Raw genomic sequence first — 22,796 nt, forward strand, 5'->3', positions numbered from 1 at the left:
GTTTAGGAGTCACCTCATCCAAGGGCTCTGGAACCACAGCCATATTAATCTTCTGCAAAATATGTGTATCACTGTGAGTGTGGGCAGGGATATTGGGACAAACAAGGCAGAACAAACTCTGGGGACACCAGATGTGCGCAAAGAGAGTGATGAGCTAAAGTGGACAGACTTTAGGCCAGGAACTATCTTTTAACCAGTGTCTCTCTGAGATAATTCTATTGCATGTGGAGTTTTGTTTGATCCAGTTCCTGTGAACTCCAACCATGGATTAAATATACAATCTTAATGAATCTCAATTTACAAAGTATTCTATGGAATGATGTTAATAATTAACTACAGTCATGTTAAATTTAGAGACAGACTTGTGTTTAAGTAGAGATGGGAATATTTTTGAGGTCAATGCACAATAGACTTATGAAACACACATGAGAACAAGACTGTCATCTGCAAAAAAACAACGAAAACACATAAAATCCAGTGTTCACTAATTCAATCTAACAAGAGAAGCAAGATGCATCTGTGTACAATTTATTTTCTCTGCAAAGGATTTCATGTGGAAATTTAAAAGGCTAGATCTGCATCTGAAATCTGTGAGCAGTTAATAAGAGCATTTATTCATAGAATCATTTAGGCTGGAGAAGACCCTTAGGATCACTGAGTTGAACCATCAGCCCGGCATTGCCAAGGTCAGCACTGAACCACATCCCTAGGTGCAGTGTCTGCAGGATCTCCAGGGATGCTGACTCAATCACTTCCCTCAGCAGCCTTTCCAATCCTTCATAAGTCTTCCCGTGAAGAAATTTTTCCTGATATCCAGTCTGAACTTCTCCTGGCACAATTTGAGGCCGTTTCCTCTCATTCTTTCACATTCAGTCATATGTGTCTAACAACTATTTGTACAAACCTGTGAATGGCGCTGAGAGAGACGCAAGGACAGGTTCAGTTGTTAGGAAAAATGCCCCAGCAAATCTTTATGACCTTCTGAATGTGAAACTGGGCTAAGAGTGACATCACACAGCCAAACCTCCTTATTTCTAGTGAGAAATCTAGTTGGTAAATTCTGTATGAAATCAAGCATATTAATCATGTGGGTGGGAAGCTGCTAAGTATAGAATTGCAAAAACCTGTAGAATGGATCAGAAAGAAAAGATCAGTGTTAGGAGCAGAGCTTGAGTTAAAAACTGCTTTTTCCCCCCTGCAGTGATCTGCAGACGAACTGGAACACTTGACTGGTAATTCTGTGATTTTCAAAGACACTAAAACTTGTTTGGTTTTTTGTGCTTCCTGAATTTTGGCAACAGAAATGAGACAATTTGTTTAATTTCCTGGATGAGAGGGATAAAAAATGCTGTTTTAAAATACTACACAGTCTGTCACTTTTGCATTTAATAGTGCCATTCATGTGGTATCTTAGGCCAGCTGTGGGTATGTAATCATGACTGGAGCAGATACTTTAAAAACTGGATTTTGATTATTTTTTTATTCTGAAATACAACAAATTAAGAACAGGGAAAGAAATATTTCAGATTGGCAACTAACTTGTAGTACCTTATCTGACTGGCTGATTAAATGGGATACTAACAGGATTAATCAGTAAAGGTCCTAAAATAAACATGTGTGTGATTAATGGAAGAATAAAAATTTCACCATCTAGTGGCTGCCAGTAAGGGTCAAAGGTACTGTGCTCACAGGGCTCGGGCTCTGACCAAGCAAGAGCAGACAGAACACATTTTAATTTTAGGCTCTTGACACTGTATACTTAATCCAAGGTTGCAGTTAACAGGAATTGGATCAAACAAATCTCCATGTCCAATCTAATCTTCCCAGAGTCTGGGAGGTACAGCTCTGCTCTGAAGTCTCTTCCCTTTCATCCTCTTGGTGCATATTTGGAGTCTGTTCAGTTGTTCAGGAAATATGAACTGAGGCTGAAAGCACATTTTACAAACCTGTTTTTCTGGTAACCAACTGAAGATTAAGTCACCTAAATAAATAAAGCATGGTTTAAACATGATGCTCTATTTTATTGTAAGTAGTAATAATTCTGTGGGGAAAAACTTTTCTGCCTAATCTTTGCAGTCTCTGCTTGTTTTTTATTTATAGTTCTTTTTAAGTGAAATACATGTTTTAAGTCCTTTGTGAAATCTTTAATCTTGCTAGCCTGAAGAGAATTTTGTAATTCTGGGTAGAATGCAGAAATAAGCAGTTCTTCCTCTGTCTGTATTTTACCTAGCACATCTGTCTTTGTCTGCTGTGCAACTGAAGTGTGCAAATAGCTTCATAGAAATAATAGTTTGGTGCTCTTTAGAGTACAAAGATAAGTGGGCACAGAAATCTTGTGGATGTGCAGAATAAGACTGGATTTAGCTATGAAGTTATAGGTAAGGATCCCATAGCTTCACATAGGTAGTTCAACCAAATTCCTGATTTCTTAAAGATGTCACAATGTTAATACTTTCACTATAGAACTCTGGTAAGTGCAGTGACACAAGATAACTCATAATCTGTCTAATGGAGACAAATAGCTATGGGTGTATGTCAGAATAATTAATGTTGAGTCAAGTTAATTTTTTCATTTAACAAATTGAATTGTTTCAGCTAATTATGTAATGTGGCCTAAATGTGGTGAGGGATGTTCAGAGAAGAAAATTATTACTTTTTTCCTCCAGTGAATTAATTAAAATATTAAGGAAAATGTACGTTCAGTGTATGAAACAATGTCCAGCTTCACATGCTGAATTTTGCAGCCTTCATTACAGCATGAGTCTCCTGGGCTTCTTGGACTGACTAGTGCAGCATCCTCCTCAAGGCCCCCAAAACACTCTCTGGAGAAGACTACCTTGGCTATTGTTCTCCATACCTATAAAAGAAGCCCTTTTTTCTCTGTTAGATGGGTAAGGTGGTATCACTGCTTCCTGTTACTCTCATGAAGAAACAGACAAAATGAAGGGCTGCTCAAAATTCTAGTACCTTTTCAACTTTTTGAGCTATTGCCTTCCCTAAGCAGGGGCTTAGGAGGTTATGGATATTAAAGTTTACTGGCAGTAAATACAGAAATATGTAAAATTTGACTGTGCCCAAGTTACAGTTCCCCTGAAAGGAGACTGTAGCGAGGTGCGGCTCACTCTCTTCTCCCAAGTACCAAGAGACAGGATAGGAGGAAACATCCCAGGTTGTGCCAGGGCAGGTTTAGATTGGATATTAGAAAGCATCTCTTCACCGATAAGGTGGTTAAGCATTGAAACAGGCTGCCCAGGGAAGTGTGAGTCACCATTCTTGGAGGTATTTAAAAGTCTATAAATGTGGCACTCTGGGACATGGTTTAGTGGTGGACTTGGCAGTGTCAGGGTAATGGTTGGACTCAGGGATCCCCTAAGGGTCTTTTCCAACATAAATGATTCTATGATTCTGTGATAATGAGTATGTAGAGAGCCATAATCATGTTTGGTGTGGACAAACTCAGAAGCTAATTCCCCAAATCCCCTAGGGTCTGCCTTCCAGGCTTAGCTGCATCTGTTTTACCATATCCTCCCAGTCCCCTTTTCAGTTTTGTTTTGTTGGGGTTTATTTCATTTTGTTTTTAAATATGTGTATTTCTTGCACCCCATCTGTTTTGCATTTTGTAAGCCTCATGGGCAGGTGCTCTCCTCTCCATGTTTCCACAGTGACTGGCAAGGATTTATTATTGGGAGTCCAAGTTCTACTGAATTGTAAATAAGTACAAGAGTAAGATGGATCTCCTAAGCCTCTTCGTCCACACTATTAGCTGTAACATCACCAAATAGAAGGTCAAATGCCTGTGTAAGGTTTATATAAAAGTGATTGTGTGTACTGTGATTTATAAATCACATCACAGTAAGAAGTGGGAGCTGCTTTGGTCCCAGGCAGCAATGCCAGGTTTCAGCACATCCCTGACTAGAAATGGCTGAGCGCTGCGGAACAGATTCACTGACTCAACTCGCATTGGAACTGAGAGAAAACATCTCGTGGTCACCCTAATATATGTTTTATGTTTGTGGCTTTAAATTATGACACAATTACCCGTTCTCTGTCAAAATGTGTTTCATTTCACAAAGGAAATCTTAAAACATTAATTACTAGAAGGTCTCACAGCTTCCTCTTGCTATTGTAGCCCAAATGTAAGCTTTCAATACTTTGTAATTTTACAGCAGTAGTTAAAAAGAGACTGTTCCCAAAATCACAGAGTAGTTTAAGTAGAAAGGGACCTCCAGAGTTCATCTGATTTATCTGCCACTTCTCAAAGTGGCATCAGCTAGAACAGGTTACTTGGGACTGTGTCCAGATGGGTTTTCAATATCCTCAAAGATATAGCTTCCACCATCTCTCAGCATTCTCTTTCAGTGTTTGACCACCCTCAGAGTAACAGTTTTCCTCTGTGCAACTGCACAAAGACCTCTAAATTCTCCCAGTTTCAAACCCCCCCCCCCCCTCCCCTGCCCCCAGCCACCTGCTTTTGCCTACAGCCCCTTCAGAGCCACCTGCTCAGGCTGGTTTCTCAGAATAGGTGTGAGTGCTCTGCCCTCGACACTTTCCTGTACCCTCACTTATGAGCACAGGCTTTATGTGGCTGCCATTCCTCACAAGGTCTCTCCTGCCATGGCACCCTGCAGTGTTTGCTCCACCACTACCTCCCTTCCGTCACTGTTTTCAAGTTCTCCTTGCCACGCTGCTCAGCCTCTTGGTAGGGATGATTTTGCCCCATTTTTCATTCTTATCCAAGGTAACTTGAGACCAGAGGAACCTCATGCAGAATCACATATGACTTAGATGCAGTGATACTGATAGAATGGGACAATGAGGAATGCTGGTGTGAAGAGAAGTTCTGGGAACAGGCAAAGTGAAGAGGCAGTAAGCAGGGAAATAACCCTTTCTCCCTGAGGAAATAATTCAGCAAAAAGAAGAATGTGAGGCAGTTGTGTGCTTCTTACATTTATTAAGTCTTTAAAATCTTTGATAAGAAATACCTGCATTGTGAAGATCTCAGCTGTTTGCTGCTGACAAGATGTGGCTGAACTTAAATGTGTGTGTAGACATATACATGTGCATGCACAGATGGCCAAGGAAAGTACTTCTTAGTGAATAAAACTTGTTGGAATATACTTCAAAAATAAAAAAGGATGACCCACCCTCATCAGTATGATCCTCAAACTGAAATAACCATGCAGCATTTCTCCCACAGCACTTCAAAATTATAAACAACAAATATAGAGTCAAATTCTGTCCTTCATCCCTGTGATGGGCAACTTATTCCAGACTGTGTTTTAATAGTCTTTCATACACCCATGTGTCAGATAAAATAGTAGAAATGCCAACTGGATGACAATGTAGTATCATTTCTGGAAGTATTGGCTTTTAATATTAACCTTCAATGGGATGCTTTACTGCAGGCATGTGCATACATTAGATAACCCTGGCATACAGAGAGTATTTTAAGACCTACATAATTTTGAAACACCCTTTAATATTTAGTGATAGTCATGATACATTCCATGCACATAAGATCAGAAGCAGACCTTCCAGGCTAGTTTTACTTCTCAGGATGGATGCCAAATTGGGAGCTCACAGTATTTTGGTTTTCTATAGAACAGTTAAAATGGCACCACAAGCTGCTCTCTGACATCTGAGCCTGGTCTTGGGCAGTCAGATCACAAGGTGGAAGTGCCAAGAAGAATAATAAATACAACTGTCTTCGCATGCTTATCTTTTAATCTGAGATTAAATATGAGATATCCAAAACATATGCTGCCAGCTATTATGGATTCTGGGACATTGAACTGTGATGTCAGAAAATTCATTTTAATTACTGAACTCCAGCATCTGGTGCTGCCTGCACTGTCCAGAATCAACCTGTTAAATCATAGACAACTTTAATTTGTAATTACTTCTCTCTCACTTTCTATTTACCCACCAATGATTAAAAAAAAAAAAGCTGCATTCTTAAGCTTTAGATTTAAGCAACATCATTTTATATCCACAAAATAAAAGACTAACCTCTATAATTCATAGATTTTGTAGCAAACAACATGCTTACAGATTTTCACATTGAGTTAGCTGCTGCTTAGAAGGAGGAAGAAATGCATGTAAGATTAGATTCAAAGCAGTTCTGTGAAATCTATGTAGCCCCTTTATGCAACCACCTGCTACACGGGGGAGAGGAAAAAAATAAATCCTGGCCTTGATGTCAAAACAATGTAAACTCCTTTTAGTATGTTGACTTGTGGAACAAGCGAGGCATGAAAACAAAAGTGCAGAGCCCTCAGTAGTGACTGTGAATATTTTATCTTACCAAGAGAAAGCAACAAGAGACCAAATCCTTAAAGCATATGCTGTGCTGACAGTGCACTCTCACTGTGACAGTAATGGTATTTGCAATCCCGGCTGAACTCGCCTGTGCTGTAAAAGCACCCATTCCTTACAGTATGTGTTGCCTTTTCCTGGCCCTTAGCCAGATGAAGGAGCTCTTCTCTGTTACTCATGTTGCCCTGTAGAAACGGATGTTTAAACTATTATTTCTCTCCCCCGAAGTGAAATTGTAGAGATTTAGGCATCATTAGCTCTTCTGAAATTTTCACAGTGCTGAAAAAGTATCTTTGGGTGACTGTAGCTTTTTGCACACAAAGCAACTACTCTCTGGCTCTTTACAAATATCTGATATAAGTGTTGTTCTGAAATCCTCATAGAAATGTTGAAGCAAAAATACCACTGTTACTGCAGTGTTGTTGTTGGAGAGTGGTTGGTAAGAATGTTTAGAGGGTGATTCAGGGCTGTGACTGAAAGTATTCACCAGTCTCTGTCAGAGATCATTTTGACTAAGTCTAATGAGCTAAGCTGGTGAGCCGATTAAAGATAAAAGAAGTTGCTTCTCTGGGAATGTGTTTGAATGTGAGTGCTCTCCAGTTTTTCCTAGCACCCTTTTGTTTGTTCTTCTCTCCCAGCTGAGGCATGAGATTCAGAGGGAATTGTTGCTTATAAATTATGAATTTACTGCCTCACAATTACCATTCTGTCATCAAAAATGTCAGGTTTTCCTTCACTAGTCAGTTCTTTCTCAGTTTCTCCATCCTCTGTTTAAAATTGTTCCACATCACTGCGTCCATTCTCAGGCCAGGTCTTTGTGTGGAGACCCAGTCATCCTACACAGACTTCTTATTTCCTACTTCATATTTGAGCAATTCAGGAAATTTTGGGTGATTCACAAATGTGATTACATGGTAGCATTTCAAGACATCCCAGTATTGCTTTAGAGAGACAGCTTGGAAGAATGCATGTGATGGGCTTTAGAGAAAGTAAGGAAGCAACGTGGATTGTGGTGTGGTAAAGGAGGGATAAGCGAGAGGCACAAATTAAATCCTTGGAAGTATACATAATTCCTTCTAAATGTGACCAGTTGTGTTCTGCACTATCCAGAAGTAAGAGCAGCAACCGAGTCACTTCCAGCTCGGCTTCATTCTGAGTTTGATCTCCTGTTTCAGAGCTGCTGACAGGCTGCTTGGAACCCTGTCCACAACTGCAGCCAAGCCCATAGCAGAGCTTCCAGCAGTTACAGGCTCCCAGGCAAGCTCTGGTTTCAGCTCAGACCCAGCATGCCCTCAGCTCCCACATATTCATTGCTGTTGCTAGGCTTGGTGAATTTAGGTTGGGAATTACCCACATTTTTGCCATGACATTTCTGACTGTACTGTAAGTATCCATTTTATCCTCACCCTATAGGCTTTTTGCACTAGGAACATAATGTAGATGGGCCAAAATAATAAAAAAAACATTTGCAACTAAGTTTTTTAATTAGGTTGCTAAACTGTAAATTGCCATTTATGCACATGATAAGATTTCTCTTCTAGTATGCATTGATGTCCAGGATATAGCTTGAACCTCTAGAAATTTCTAAAAATGGTGATACACTGGTTTTGTTTCCATTCAACTACTAACTAAGAAATTACACTCTACTCTACACTCTAGAAGTAACAGCATGGCTTCTGACTTGATTGTAGTGTAAGTTCTTTCCTCAAGCAGCTATCAAGCAAAAATAGTCCTAAAATAATGGGGGAAGAAGGAATGCCATAGAGAAGAGTTTCTCGGGAGGGAGAGGATAGGATTGTTATGATTTAAGAGTGCCCCACTTCTCTTGTAATTTTAAAATTCTGTTTTACAGATAGACTTTCTGGTCAAGCTCCAGATGCTTCTGTTTGAGTAGCCTCAACCTCCCTATGGACTCAACAGATGTACCACGAAATGGCATTGCTCACTGGGAATGCAGATCCTGACTTCAGCTCCCGCTCCTTCAACAACTTGGAAAACCTCTGTGAAGTGCAAACCAAGAAAGGATTCTTCTACAAAAAGGCCAAACTTCTGCATCCTGGAGAAGACTTGTGCTGCTTAGCTCGCTTGGATGACCGGTCCAGGTTTGTGATCATCAACGTAGGTGGTATTAAGTACAAAATTCCCTGGACCACCTTGGAGAACTGCCCCTTGACCAGGCTTGGGAAGCTAAAATCCTGCAATAATTATGATGAGATCATGGACATCTGCGATGATTATGATGTTAGCTGCAATGAATTTTTTTTTGACCGTAATCCTAGTGCCTTCAGAACGATCATGACATTCCTGACAGCTGGGAAGCTGAGGCTTCTCAGGGAGATGTGTGCTCTTTCATTCCAGGAGGAGCTTGTGTACTGGGGGATAGAAGAAGACCACCTGGAGTGGTGCTGTATAAAGAGGCTGCGACAGAAAGAGGAAGAGGCAGCTGAGGCCAGGCTGTTTGAGAGGGAGATGGTGTTTAATGAAGCTACGCAAAGTGCCTTCCAGGACAGCAGCCGACTGAGTCTGTGCATGCGAAAGCTCAGGGATATGGTGGAGAACCCCCACTCAGGGATCCCAGGAAAGATCTTTGCTTGTATTTCAATCTCTTTTGTTGCCATCACTGCTGTCAGCCTCTGCATCAGCACCATGCCCGATGTCAGAGAAGAGGAGGATCGGGTAAGTGCAGCTCTTCTTGGGGTAGAGCATGTTTTGCATTCTTGTCTCCTCAGGAAAGGTGGCAGGAAAAATCACTCCAGCAGATATGCAGGCATTGTGTTCGGTATATATGATGTGGAGGGCTAGCTGGATAGAGCACAGAAAGCGTTATGTCGCTTAAAAGTGAGGCAAGGTTGGGCCAAACTCTGCCTGCTAGCCCAGCTTAGCCAGTTCACACCAGCAGAAAATCTTACCCACCAGATTTGTTTTCTGACATGTCTAACCAGCTGACAAACTAGCTACTCTGGGGATAAAAAAACAGCCTTTCTTTTGGTTTAATATTTTCAGGTTAAGTTTAGAGCTAACAAATCAATTTTCCCTAAAGGTACTTTAACAATTTGAATGAACTCTCAGTGTGCCAGTGTAAAAACCACATCTAAAGTATTTTGATGCTATAGGGTGATGTAAAGGCCAGCGAAGCTGAGGCAGCAACTTAACAGCAGAAACAGAGCGATTGTCCCAATTTTCAGACCTGCTTAGTATTCTCAAGTGTAAGCTGGGGATGATTCATGCCCTTGAAAATCAAGTCTTACAGATATTTTGTTTATTCTTTAGTTCATCAAATTTCCTAAGGGTTTAGTCCCTTTTTTGTGCAAGCAGTTCACTTCCCTAGGATTAATTGTATGTAGGCCAGAAAGAGCTCATCTGAAAAATGGTAGAGGAGGACATTCACATTTCTTCACGTATGTGCTGAAATGCAATCTGAGGAGTTGGGGGTGGGGAGGTGTTGAGGAATTCATGCCCTCTCTAGTTTTACCCAAGTCCAAGCTTAACACTAAATGTTTGGGCTTATTTCCCAGCCCCGTGGTCATTAAATGTGGTTGTGAACTTCAGCTGCTAAGACAGTACCTCACCTCATGAAATGCTGCCTCTGAGCTGAAGGCTGAGCCCTCCTGAAGCAGCTCTTCCCTTGTGCTCTCACCCAGGGCCTGGATGACTTGTGCCCTACTGCCACAAGCAGAAAAGAGGGAGATCATCCCCAGACCAGAGGCATTTGCTGTTATATCACCTTGAAAGTAAAATGCAAGGTGATGGAAAATGGATCCAGCTACTCCAGAGAGCCTCCTACTCTTCATTGAGCACCCTGTGTACAGTTAAACCCACCCTTTGCTTGCAAGGTCTGCTCAGGTTACATCTCAGCTGAGGAGTTTGATTTGGAATCAGACTCTTTCAGGAGCAGCCAGGAAAAAAAAATAAAACATTTGGTATGTTGACTGGTATATGATTTATTATCAGATCTTTATTTTAAAGCCTTTTTCTGATTTAAAATTTGAAGATGGTAGTACTGGGTACTAGTTCACACTGAGTTGTCCTAATAATGCTTTTTAAGATATCATTTCTAAAACACATGCCTTTTACTGTAATTAACCATCAGGGCTCTGGTATCCTGAATTCTAAGTACAAGGGATATTCTACTGATGAAAACTGAGATGTATTATTATGTTAGACCATTCCTAAACTCTCATAATTCTAAAAGCAATAGTTCAGCTCTCGCAGGTTTAAGTAAGAGCTGAACTATTGCTTTTAGAATTATGAGAGTTTAGGAATGGTCTAACATAAATAGGGACTCATAATAATAGGCTAATAATGTTTTTTGGGTGGAGCAGGATAATAATGAGGATAGAAAGAGCATTTGAGAGAAGCCTGGATTTCTTGGTAAACTGGAACCATTAGAAGGAGAACATTTTCATAGTCAAATGCAAAATTTTGCAATAAAGACGAATGCAGGCTTGCTCATGTAAAAGCAGGGACTGGTTCCCAAAATGAGGCACTGAATAGTATTTAGTGTACAAGCAACCATAAATTCGTATTGCAGCATAAAGTCAGAAGGGTTAATGCCATCCTTGAATAGCTAAGCTGGGGAGTATTAATAGGAAGCTGGAAGATTTTTTGTGCCTGTATGCAGTATTGGTGGGACTGACACTAGAATACCGCAGTCGGTTCTCACATTCATGTTTTTCATGGTGTTTTGAAAAACTGGGAGAAGGCTAAAGACCTGTAAATCTTAGACACCTGGGGAAAATGCCATACAATAAGAAACTTGAACATTTCAGTTGATTTAAATTATTGGAAGGAAGGTGAGTGGATTAGGCAGTAAGTTTTTTGTGAGGAGAGAAGAACTGTATTGTCTAAAAGACCTTTAAAATAAACAGGGGAAGGATGCATGGATAAAAGCTGGATCCGTATAAATACATATGGGAAACTATAAGCCAGTATTTAGTACCAAATTGATTAATTACTGGGACAGACTAGGAAGAAAATTAGTGGATTCTGTGCTTTTAGACATTTTCAGTTAAAAGCTCAGTGCCCTTTTGTTTAGCCCTCAGCTAAACAGATTTTACTTCAATCAAAAGAAAAACATCAATTTCAGACCAAGTTACAAAGGGGAAATTCTTGCAATACAGAGAAGATCAGAATAAATTATCCAGCGTTCTTCTGTGCCCTTAGATTCTAAAAGCACAGAGCTCCTGCAAATAATCTTTGTTCCACACAGAAGGTCTGTGGACAGGCTGGAAATGGTTATTTTGTTTGAGACAAAGGTGGCTCTCTTGCACAGGGGACTGGTGAAGGATCACTTCTGGCAAGGCAAGGAGTAGGCATCTGCCCACCTGGAATCGCCTGTAGGGTCTGGGACCGCGGCTGCAGACTCCCTGCCTGTACTCTCTGTGTGGCTTAGCAAGCCAAGGCAGCTCTGCAGGTAACAGGTGAGGAGACAAGAGAGCTTATGTGAATTCAAATTCATGGTAATCATCCTGAGCTCTATTCCTAGTATCTAAATTAGAATTTGTGCCCAGGGATAGCTCTTTGGTCTGGCTTTGCAGTCTCCTAACAAGCAGAAAAAGGATGTGCATCCCTCCTGACTAAGGAACAAATGAATAGTAAATACTATTTCAAAGGCACACCATACTCAGTGTGCACATTTTCCAGGCTTTCTGGCTGGCATTGCTGTTGTTATGGTTCCATGTCAGGGCTGTCATATGTGATCTGGCTAGCAAACATTGGCCTTTTCCTTGAGCTGCTGTTAGCACAGAAAACAAAAGCTCTATGTGCCATCTATCTGTCCTGTTACTGCTTCAGGGAAAGGCAGAGAAGCAAATAATGAAAAAAGCCATTCTGGGGAGCAATTTTCCATACCCTGATCCTTTAATGCATCTGAATGGACAAAATGTTGCACCCAGTGATGTCCTGCAGAGGTGTAAACGACCTCAAACAAGATGTAAGTGTGGGACCTTAAAAGTTAGAAGTAATTACCAAGTGGGTGAGGAAATTATTTTAGGTACCTGCCTTTCTCTTTTAAAATAGAGCAGAAAATTCAATCATACATGTTGTTAACTTTATTAGCTGCTCCAGGTGTTCTGGATGACAGTGGCAATCCCTGGTGGTTTAACAAGAGTGGGAAGGCTCATGCTCCGCTGTACTGTAGATACTTGTTCTTACGGAAGGTCACCTTGATTCACCTTGAGTGTTACTCTCTTTTGAAAGTAGTATTGTGCATTTCAGATGCTGCACAATTGTCAGTAGAGTTAACAGAATCAGATCCAGAGCTACTTTTCACTTACCCAAGAAGGATATATAGTTAGTCAATTTTTTTAGCTTTTATTTGCTTATTAAATAAAATCCACCAGTCCAGTAACGTGTAGAATAGCTCCTTCTGGAAATTTCAGGAAAGGGACATTTCAAGTAAGTATGTGAAGAAAACAAACATGTGAAGGCAGTCAGGTTCTTCCATGTAAAGTAACAAGACAATGATAAACTTTTTATTTCAAAATTTTCGGAATGAGAGATTTCAATGAAAGATTTAGATGTAATGGTGAAAAGTCTCCTCTAAAGGCAAAATCTGCTGAGACAGAATCATAGCAGGATCTCCCAGGCACCAGGCTCTTTCAAGACCACCACAAAAGTCGTCTCCAAGACATAAAAATAGCCAGAGGCACAGAGTATCCTCAAGGCATTTTAGGCATATCCTACTTTTAAGTGGACTTTTCACCTCTCTAAACAAATAGCAGCTATCTCAAAGAAGTGACTCAAGGAAGGCAGCTAAGACATCAGATAAGTAAACCAGTCAGGGATATATTACAGCAAAAGCTTTAAACACACAGTGAGAGCTGAACAACCAAAAGACATTCAGAGAGGTTCAGCTGAAAGCCCGATGGTCATCACACCAGACTCTTCATTTTTTTCTTGGTGAAAACAGAAATGTCAACCATTTCTCTCTGAAGAAAAATCTTCTCTTTTTTGTTAGACAGCAGCCTTTGTCATCAGAGAAGAAAGGGTGGAACTTAGAAAATAATATCAAACATTCTGTCCTGATTCAAAACGGTATTTATAGGCCTGAGACCCCTGAGCTCAGTCACTTGTAGCAGTGCAGTGCAAAACAGGAGAAGCAGATCAGAGAGCTCGTTCTTCACGGCGCTTCGTAACGTGTTGGGAAAAGCTAGCCTAATTAGAGATGCTGTGATAGGAAGTTACAGTTCAATAACCTTCAGCAGAAGGTTATTGAATGTTCAGAAGAACATTACAACAAAGAGACTTATAAATAATGAAGTTAATAATAGCTTGTAAAGAAGCCAGAACTATTTAACCTTCTAAGCTCAATTTACACACTGTGCTTCAACTTCCATAATGGTGAGGATGGGGAATAGGTAAATTGTGAATGTGCATTTTAAACAATCTTGTGACTAAAGGTTTCATTTCACAAAGGTACACACAAAAGTAATCTCAGACAAGGTTAAGAGAGTCTTGGATAATGATTCTCATTAGCTTTTCATAGACAAACTGTTCTGTAAGAGGCTGGATGAGCAGACAGTGAGGCTGACTGAAAACTGTCTCAATGGCCATGCCCTGAGCATGGTGGTCAGTGACACAGAGTCCAGTAACTAGCAGTGTGCCCTGGGGGTCTACACTGAGTCCAGTCCTGTTAGGCTTCTATATTCGTGGCCTGGAGGGTGGAGCAGAGTGCACCTGCAGTGAGTTTGCTGATGACACAAACTTTGGGCACGTTGTGGCTGGACAGTTGTGCTGCCGCCCTGAACAGCCTCAGCAGGCTGGGGAAACAGGCTCAGGAAAACTGTGGACCTCAGCAAGAAGAAAAGCATAGTCCTGCATTCCTGGTGAGGAGCAGCCCCACACAGCAGTACATGTTGGGGACCACCCAGAGGGAAAAGGGATTGGTAGCAAAGCACCTGGGGATCCTGGTGGACAGGAGGCTGGCCGTAAGCCAGCGCTGTGCCCTCGCTGCAAAGACAGGTACTGGGGTGCATCAGGCAAAGTGCTGCCAGCACGTCAAGGGAGGAGATTCTTCCCCTCAGCTCAGCACTGGGGAGGCCACACCTGGAGCAGTGTGCAGTGCTGGGCTCCTCAGTGCAAGAGGTACAGACATGCTGGACAAAGTCCAGTGGTGCTTGCTATCCTAAGATGGCACTCTGCTTGAGACTCTGGAATTGCTGGCATCATTTTTGTGACTTTATCTGTTTTCTGACTGTCCAGTTGTTGCTCTGCTTGGGATACTGAGACCTTAATTTTAATTTAGAGCCAAGAGTGATGCATAGATGGTTTGTTTTCATGAATGAAAGTATTAATAAAACTGCAGCTTGTGTTTTTACTTTCATTGTGAAATAAACTGTTCTAGAAATTACAGCACAGTCAACAAAAAACATGTATTAAAAAATATCTCCCTGTTGGTGTTACGGATAACTATTACTAGTGTGTAGGCACTGAGGATGACTTTTTATAAAAAGAATCCTGGGGAATTGGACTAACTAATTTCCCTAGGGATCATCTGAGAGTTTGTTATACCACTCTCAGCTCTGCTGTTGAAATGCAAAAATCATAAGCTGTAACAGTATCACCAGTTTTGGCATCTGAACTGATGTACTGTACTTGTACCCTATATTGCTAATTTGCGTTTTGTGTCTGCTCCAGACTACTCAGGACACAGCTGACTGGAGGCCAGGGAAAGACCAAATGACTCAGTAGCAATGGTCACCTGCCTTTTCTACGTAGTGCATAAGGAAGTTCCTGTAGGCACATGAGATTCATATTCAGTTTGACATTCACATGTCCTTGCTTAAGGGATGTAGGACTCAGAGCACTGCAGAACTCTATTTTAACTAGAAGTAAGGTGTTTCTTACTTTTTTTCCTTTCATAAGTCAAAGTAGGTTTTCTCCTCAGATAGTACGTAAATGGAACTGGTAACACATGCTTTAAATTACAAGCTTTGAGAGCATCCTTTACTCACAGTCTCAGTTATCAGCAATAAGCAAATATTTGCTTTCTTGTTGAAGTTCTCAATTGGCCTCGTGTAGTTCCATCACCTGTTCTGTGTAATCTTGCCTTTAGATTGGGAATGCTTTGGGACAGAATACTTAAACGCAATGTCTATGGCCATCATAACAATAGAAATAAAACTTTATCTGTTCAGGTACCTTCCTCATGCTTCACCTGCAAGACATGTTTCTAGGCAAGGAAATTCTTTTTTGCAAGTGAGACCAACTTAGTTCATGCTGAATCCAAACTGAGGAGTAACTGCAAAGTTGTCAAGTCTGAGTCATGCTAGTGTGGTCTCCCAACTCCTTTCTGATGGTCAGAGACATTGCTAGGCAAGTTATCTTTCGGAGAGATCAGGTTTGTCTGAAAGCAGTGGGAAGTGATGAGGTTGGTTTTACTAAGTGATGCTGCTTCTGTGTGTCACACAGACAGCGTTAACATCCCGGAGCTGAGAACTCTGCACTGCTCAATCTAAACCTTAAATGTCAGTTCTGTATCTTTCTGCATCTTTTTTCTGAGTTCCATGGAATTTATAAGTGTGACACCAATGGCAAAATGTTCTTTGCAAATATTGAGAAATGGTGATCATGTCCTTAGATCATTTTCCTGGGAAATATCTGTGAGGCATTTAAAAGACACAGCCCCTCATGTAAAGGAGCACATTTCTTCGGTTTTGCCTTGTGGATTCGAATCTCAATCTCTCCTTTTCGGTTGTCCAAATCCAGCTGTTATATGGAGCATGTCTCAGTATCGGTTTATTTTGCTGAGTTCAGGATTGCTGTATTCACACACTGAGGAGACACACTGGGTACTGGGAGTCCCCAGCATCACTGCTGTACATCTCACTGCCCTCTGCACCAGCTCTGCCAGCCACTGCCCAGCACCCCTGCTGCTTGCAAAACCCCTGGTCAAATAGCACACCACGTGCCAGCTTTGTCAGCTCTTATACAAGACAGTACTTCCTCTTTGCAGGGCTGCTTTAAGCTGCTAACAGATAGAAAACATTTGAAGGAATGATTGGTTGTTCTTGCTATTGGTTGTGTGGACAGAGTGCTGGATAACCACTGGCTGTATTTATTTGAAGAGACCATTTCTTCTCCTTGACTTGCTTGCTTTTCTTGGGAAAAAAATAATTGTTTTCTGCAGTTGTCCCACCCCTGGAAGAAAAACCAAAAATCCAGCCTTCCTGCTTCATTGAAGCTCTCTAAACTTTGGCAGATGTACCTGGTTGTTCCATCGTGGCAGCTGCTTCAAGAGCAGATAAAGGAACCATGGTCCCAGTGGGAAAATCATCCTCCCGTGTATCAGGAGGATTAGGAGGAATGTTGTGTTTTCTTTCTCTGAGAATTGCCCTTAGATTGAGGGTGGGGACCCAGCACTGCGTGGCAGGTTTACACAGAGTCCCTCGGGGAGCCTGCAGACCTGCTCAATATTCCCCTCTCAGCAGAGTCACCACCTGAGCTCTCCGTGCCTGGCTCACCCAACCGTGGCTCTCACAGCACCGCCTGCTATTGGGTTGCTTTTCCCAAATAAACAGAGAAATCCTTATGGATTAAGGAGCTGCTCTGGAAGATTTTGAGGACAGTAGGTTACAATATAGATTTTGGGAGCCACTTGAGATTCTCTGCAGTGTTTTAGGCTTAGAAGTAAAAAAATGGAGAGTGTTTCTCTGCACTGCTTGGGAACAAGGCAGGAGTTGGCTAAGATAAAATTACTTTTGACTTGTTAATAATTTTATTCTGGGCCAATGAACTCTTTCAGTCTGCAGGATATCTTCTCATGAATAAATAGCAAGCTTGGGTCTTGTTTTAAATATTATATAAATATGCTGCAATGTAACATTAGTGATAAATAATTAAACAGCTGAAACTATTTCATAAAAGCATTGGTAATTTTGTCACATTGTTAACTGGTTTATATTTGGTGCAGTGTGGCTCACCTAGCAAAATATGTTCCATATTTAATTTCTTTTAATAACTCTCTGGTTCCACCCCCATAAGTATCTACCCCTACCAGTGAGTTTATTCTCCAAACTTCCAGGTAAATCATCCAGGGAATCTCTGAAGATATCTCACAATAATAGGTGCTTGGCCTTCAGACATGTTTGTAAAATTGCTACAGCTACTCATCACAGCCTGATATCCTGGGGGTACAGCACAGCTCCTGTATTCCATGGATTGCTCCACTGCCTTTTGCAGGAGAGCTTGGGCACTGCGGGCTTGTTGAGTACTGTCCCAGTGTTCTGAAAGAGAGAACTCTTTCATTTATTTGAACTGAAAATATAATCTGGAAATTTCATTTCAGAGCTCCAGGATAGGTTGCTATCAATTCTGGAGGTTTGGAACGAAAGCAAGGAGGCAGATTTACATTTGGCTGCACCTTATATAGCTGTGCTGAGGTAATGAGCTGATTCATGTGTACGGCACTTAGAAGAATTGCATTAAATCATTCAGCATTATAAATGCTTCCATTTTCATTGCCTAGAAAGATGAAATGAGATGAAATATAAAAGTTTTTGAGACTGGGGTTTTTTTTCAGTATAGACATTTATATTCAAGACAAATTGAGTGGTATACAGATGGGGAAAAAAATAGCTGTAAGATTTTTTACAGAAGTTTTTAAACAAAGGCTTGAGAAAGGACCAGGAGAAATCTATAAAGTTGTTAGGTTTTCTAATGGTAAGCATGATATTAGTTCCAAGTAAAAACATCAAAAACATGGTACTGAGACACATTTTGATCTAGTTTGTGTAGAACACCTCTCATTAATCAAATTTAATTTTTTTTTTAGGTTATAAAAGTTTTCAGAAGAAAGTAATTTCTGTTGTAGGTACTTCTGTAAGATATTTGAATTAGTGCCACATAATATTCTTACTTAATAAAAAGGCATTTTTCAAAAATTAGCTTCCTTACTGTTTAAAAAAATTGTCTCTGATCTCATAATAGTAGAAAACCAACATAAGACATCAAGTGAGGCTTGAGATACTGTGTCCAGATTGATATCCATTTGGAAGGCAAATTGAAAAAAAAGTTTTAAAAATGGTTTAAAATCTTGAGTTCTACTTTAAAATGAGACACTAGAGGTGCTTTTAATGCAGTGGTAATCATAATAAGAGAATGTCTGTGGGCAACAGTGAACTGAAATAACTGAAAGCTGCAGCTGGACAAACTCATGGTCTGAATTAAAGTGTGCTACAGTGTGGGTAATTAACAATGGGAACCATTTATCTGGACATGCCTGTGTGCATCTCACAGAGTTTTTAAATACATTCTGTCAGTCCTTCTAAAGGTTCTGACTGAGCTCAGCTGAAGGCATGCATATGATTCATGAGCCACTTGGCAAGATCCTCTGCTCCACAGAGGATCAGCTCAAGAGCCTCTTGTGCCCTTCCAGGGCGGTGAGCCATTGCCATCCTGTCCCTGACTCCTGCTGGCGTAGGAGGTGCCAGCAAGGACGCTGTACATCTTCTCTTTGTCTGGAGCTTCCTTGGCCCTTGTGAATATTCAAACCTAAAGGCATCAGTAAGATGAAATGAGCAGTGACAGTTCATAATTGTGATTAAAGGCAAGGGCAGCCAGAAAAAGCTCAGAAGCCTGGAAGCTCTCTGAGGAGGGGTGTGGCATGAGTCTGGTCCCAGGAAGGCAGCATCCTAACCCAGGTGTCCTGTCCAGCACTGGCTGTTTGCAGGGGGTGCCACAGGGGCTGGGACATGCTGCTGGTGGAGCTTAGCCACAGCCAGAGCTGGGCTCACCAGGAAATGCGCCAGCCCACCCCTCTGGTCACTCACTCACTCTACCCTCTCCCTTCCATGAGTCACACACACACAAACAATCCCTTTCCCTTGCCCCATCTCATTTCCTGTGCCTGGATTCAAATAGGAAATGCAGAGAATAGTGTGAAGGTCCCAGCCATCCAATACATCCTGAGCTGTGCTGAAAACTTGGCACCTGATACACTGGGTAGAGATGATGACAAGAGAAATGGCAGCACTCTCCCAAAAAGTGCCTACTCCGACTGTGAGCAGACACTGAATAGATTTTCTCCCAGTCTGCAGCTCGCTGCCTTCACGCACAGTAGAAATGTTGGGTGTTTTAAGGTAAGCTCTTGCGTGCTGCACTGCGCTGCTGTCACAGCAAGCACTGTTCTTACTGTTGCCTTGAGCAGAGAGAGACTATGAAAGTGTGTGTGGTTTTGCCATGGTCACATCTACCTGGTAAAAACCCACGGCAGCTTAGAGCATTGCAGTGCAAGGGCACTGCGGGAGCTCCCTGCCCGCTGTGCCTGAGCTGCTACCAGCAGGAAGGCAAATCTTCCCACAGGCAACACAGGCAAACCCTTCCCCTGCTCTCAGTTAAGAGGATAAAGGGAGACTGCGGGGGGAGAGATACAGGTTTGGAAAAAAATGTCAAAGGAAAGCAGTAAGCTTGACTCTGTCCTTTCCTCCAAGGAAAAAAACAGACACCCCCAGATCTTATTACAGGTTACAGGGTTGCAGGAGCCAGTAAAATAAATATGGGTCAGTAAAACAGAACCAGCAGTGAGTGGGAGGCAGGAGAAGAAAAGCTTCAAAAATGATTGAAAGAAGTGAGAAATTGGGGTAAATAAGAGGGAAAATAGACTGCAAAATGATATTAAGAATTTGTTGATCTTTTAATATAATTAATAAGTGAGAGAGAGAGGGAGAACAAGACAGATTCTTTTTTTGGTGTGAGACAAGCTTGAGGAGAAGAAGGAAAGAGGATGCTGGATTTCAGAAGACCACAGTGGTAGGCAGTGTGTATCTGTGAGCACAGCCAGGTGCCACCACATCACCGTTTCCCAGGTATTGGGTAGGTGTGAAAGCCTTGGGAATGCCACTGCTTTGTCACACAGCCCTGTCCCTTTTGGAGGGGTGTGCAGGTGTTCCCATTCCCGGGGGAAACTGTTCAAACTGCACCTAGGTGCCCTTGGCAAGAACTCGGCCCTGCTCTGGTTCTGCAGTTTGATGCTGGTTTGGTTTATAGCCCTCATCTTTATTTCTGCAGTCTTGCCCTGTCTGTGAGGACCGGGTGTGCTACAAGTGCCAAGTGCCATTGCTCAAGCTTTTCTAAGTGCCAGCTGAGTATGCCTTGTTTTCAGAGCACTAGGATAGAAAACACAGAAATCAGATTTGCTAAGTTGCAGTGTAACTGGTCTTCTTCATGTGAAAGCTCAGGATCAAGCATTTGCTTAGATTTGCAGATACTGGATTTTTTAAATAAACATTGTAAACTTCCAAGGCTCTGATGTCTCTATCAGAGCTAGAAAATAGAGGGAGCTGAGGAGGAATATTTCTGTTCATATAAAATCAGAGGAAGAGGGGGACACTTGTCAGTAAGGACACTCCTAGTGCTTCATTATTCTCTTGGGGATTATTACTTCCAATTTCAGTGAAAGAAATGGGCCAAACCCAAAAAAAGCATTCTGGAAATCCGGAAATAGAAAATTCCAATGTAATTTTAGTCAGAAATACTGAGAACATTGGTGTTTCTAAATTGAAGCTGTTCTTTGGAGGACACCTTTGCTTGTTAAAATCATCATTCTTTTTCCTGCCTCTGTCGGTGGCGGTGGCTGATGAACAAATCCTCTGTGCTGAGCTGCCCCCTGAGGCCAGGCTGGGCAGGTTGTGCTTGGTCCAAGCACAGAGGGCTGTGCAGGAATCTTGGGTACATCTGGACCCCTGTGTCACCCACGGGTGTTTCCCGCAGAGGGGTCAGCTGCAGGGCAAAGACAAGCAAGCCATATGGACTGTGGTCTGTGAAATCCTGCCTCAAATGCCATGGCAGTTGATGAGTTTCAAATACAATACCTTGTTTTCCTGGACCTGTGTCTTCCTGTGTAGCTATTTGTCTTCAGACAGTGTCCCAATGGCACTGAACAATTGCAAAATTGCCAAAGCAGACCCCAGGTACAAAAGTAGTGTTTTGATTTAGAATATTTGTTCAAGCAAATGGCAGTAAATCTATTCTTGTACATAAAGGTTGTAATTCTCTACATATTAGTAATAGCCTGCTTATGTCTTACACTCATGCACCGAAAAAAGTTGTGCACCAGCCAGGTGGGGATCTCAGACCCTGAAGGCCAACTCCAGCATCACCAAGAGAGCATTTCCTCTGCCAGCTGGACCTTATGGGCAGGTGGGACCTGGAGGGCTCCTCTGGGGTGAGTGCAGACCCCTGTTCTCATGGGAACTGCATCACACCACCAACCCTCAAAACTGAGACGCTTAAATCTTAAGAGGTCTCTTGTCTTCCCTGTTCTTGCAGAGGGTCTTTTTTGGAACCTCATGTGGCTTCTGGAGTCCAGGTACTGAAAGCTGGTGTAGCTATTTCTTCTCTGGCCAACAGTCTCCTGTCAATTAGCGAGGGGTTCCCTTTGAAGGTAGCCAGCATAGACCGATCATGTAAGGTCCCTTTCCTTCGCCCTCCTACCTGCCCTGCTGGTTGCAGTTATTCAGCTGATGGTGCTGCCCTTCCAGCCACTCCTGGACCACGTCTGCAGAAGATGCTACCCAGGGTGTATTGCTCCTCCTTATGTTATAGTACAGCCCCTCATTCCTGGTGAGTGGTGTGATCAGAGTGGGAGATAGGAGCAGCTGGCTGCTGGAGCTCCACTGGTTCCTTAAGCTGCTCCCAGCCACAGTCACAGACTCTGAGGAGCTTTAAGACATTGGATGTCTTGACGCTTCCCCCAGCCTCTCTGGATGAGGTGCTGTGCTTGTTTCTGATAGACATCTGGAAATCAAGCAAGTTGACAGTTTCATAGATATTTCATGGTCTGTTTTATTCTTTCTGTGTTTCCTGCTTCTTGCTGACTTTAGGTTTTGGTTGCTTTCCATAAAGTAGAGCCAGATAGCATTTTTTTCCCTCTAACAAACACTGTTGCTTTTGGAGAAGTGTGTGCTAAAAACAGGCACAGGCATGAGGAGGTATTAATGAGAGGGCATTTTGTGCATCTGTGGTACTACTTACTTGCTTTCCATTCTTCTCAACAACAGCTCTACTGGGGCAAAAGGAGGCAGGATAGTGGACCAAAGAATACATCTGCATGTGTCAGGGGCAGTACATGAGGGAGTGGGGAAGTGGAAGAAAGCCTTAGGATCACAGTAGGTCTTCCTGGTAGGTAGGCAGTTGAATCCCTCATGTCTGTGTCTTTCTCCCCCATTCAGAGGTGTATGCCAGATGCATGCAGTCAGCTGTTAAGACAACTGCAGCATTTCCAGGGAAAAAGGTATCAGTTAGCAGGTCTCAAAGCTCACTATTTATATGGCTTAGGAACCCGAGGCCTACACTTACAGTGTCTAATTTTGGTTGTACCGTTTGGGGCTGCGATGGCCCAAAGCATCAGCTGCTTGTGGTTGGGCAGAGTAACCCAAGGAAGCACAGCTGGTTCCCTCTGCAGCCTCCTGGATCGGGAATGCCATCCTCATGTGTCTCCTGTCTCTGTAGTCTGCAAGGGCAGTCTTAGGTAAAGTCCTCAC

The 22,796-nt window shown here is 42.1% G+C and overlaps 1 protein-coding gene across 2 annotated transcripts in view; it reads left to right on the plus strand.

The window, feature by feature from the left end:
- The window catches only part of KCNG2 (potassium voltage-gated channel modifier subfamily G member 2), a 53,306-nt gene that overhangs the window by 21,866 nt on the left and 8,644 nt on the right, over positions 1-22,796 (plus strand). For both annotated transcript variants that reach the window (XM_054285051.1, XM_054285050.1), the window contains exon 2: positions 8,168-8,991. In XM_054285051.1, the coding sequence (XP_054141026.1) occupies positions 8,236-8,991 (756 nt within the window). In that variant the 5' untranslated portion in view covers positions 8,168-8,235. The remainder of the gene's footprint in view (positions 1-8,167; positions 8,992-22,796) is intronic.

This window comes from Melozone crissalis, unplaced genomic scaffold (genome assembly GCF_028551555.1).
Source record: "Melozone crissalis strain CALT ecotype California unplaced genomic scaffold, PUWL_Pcris_2 ptg000042l_1, whole genome shotgun sequence".
NCBI classification, from domain to species: Eukaryota; Metazoa; Chordata; class Aves; order Passeriformes; family Passerellidae; genus Melozone; species Melozone crissalis.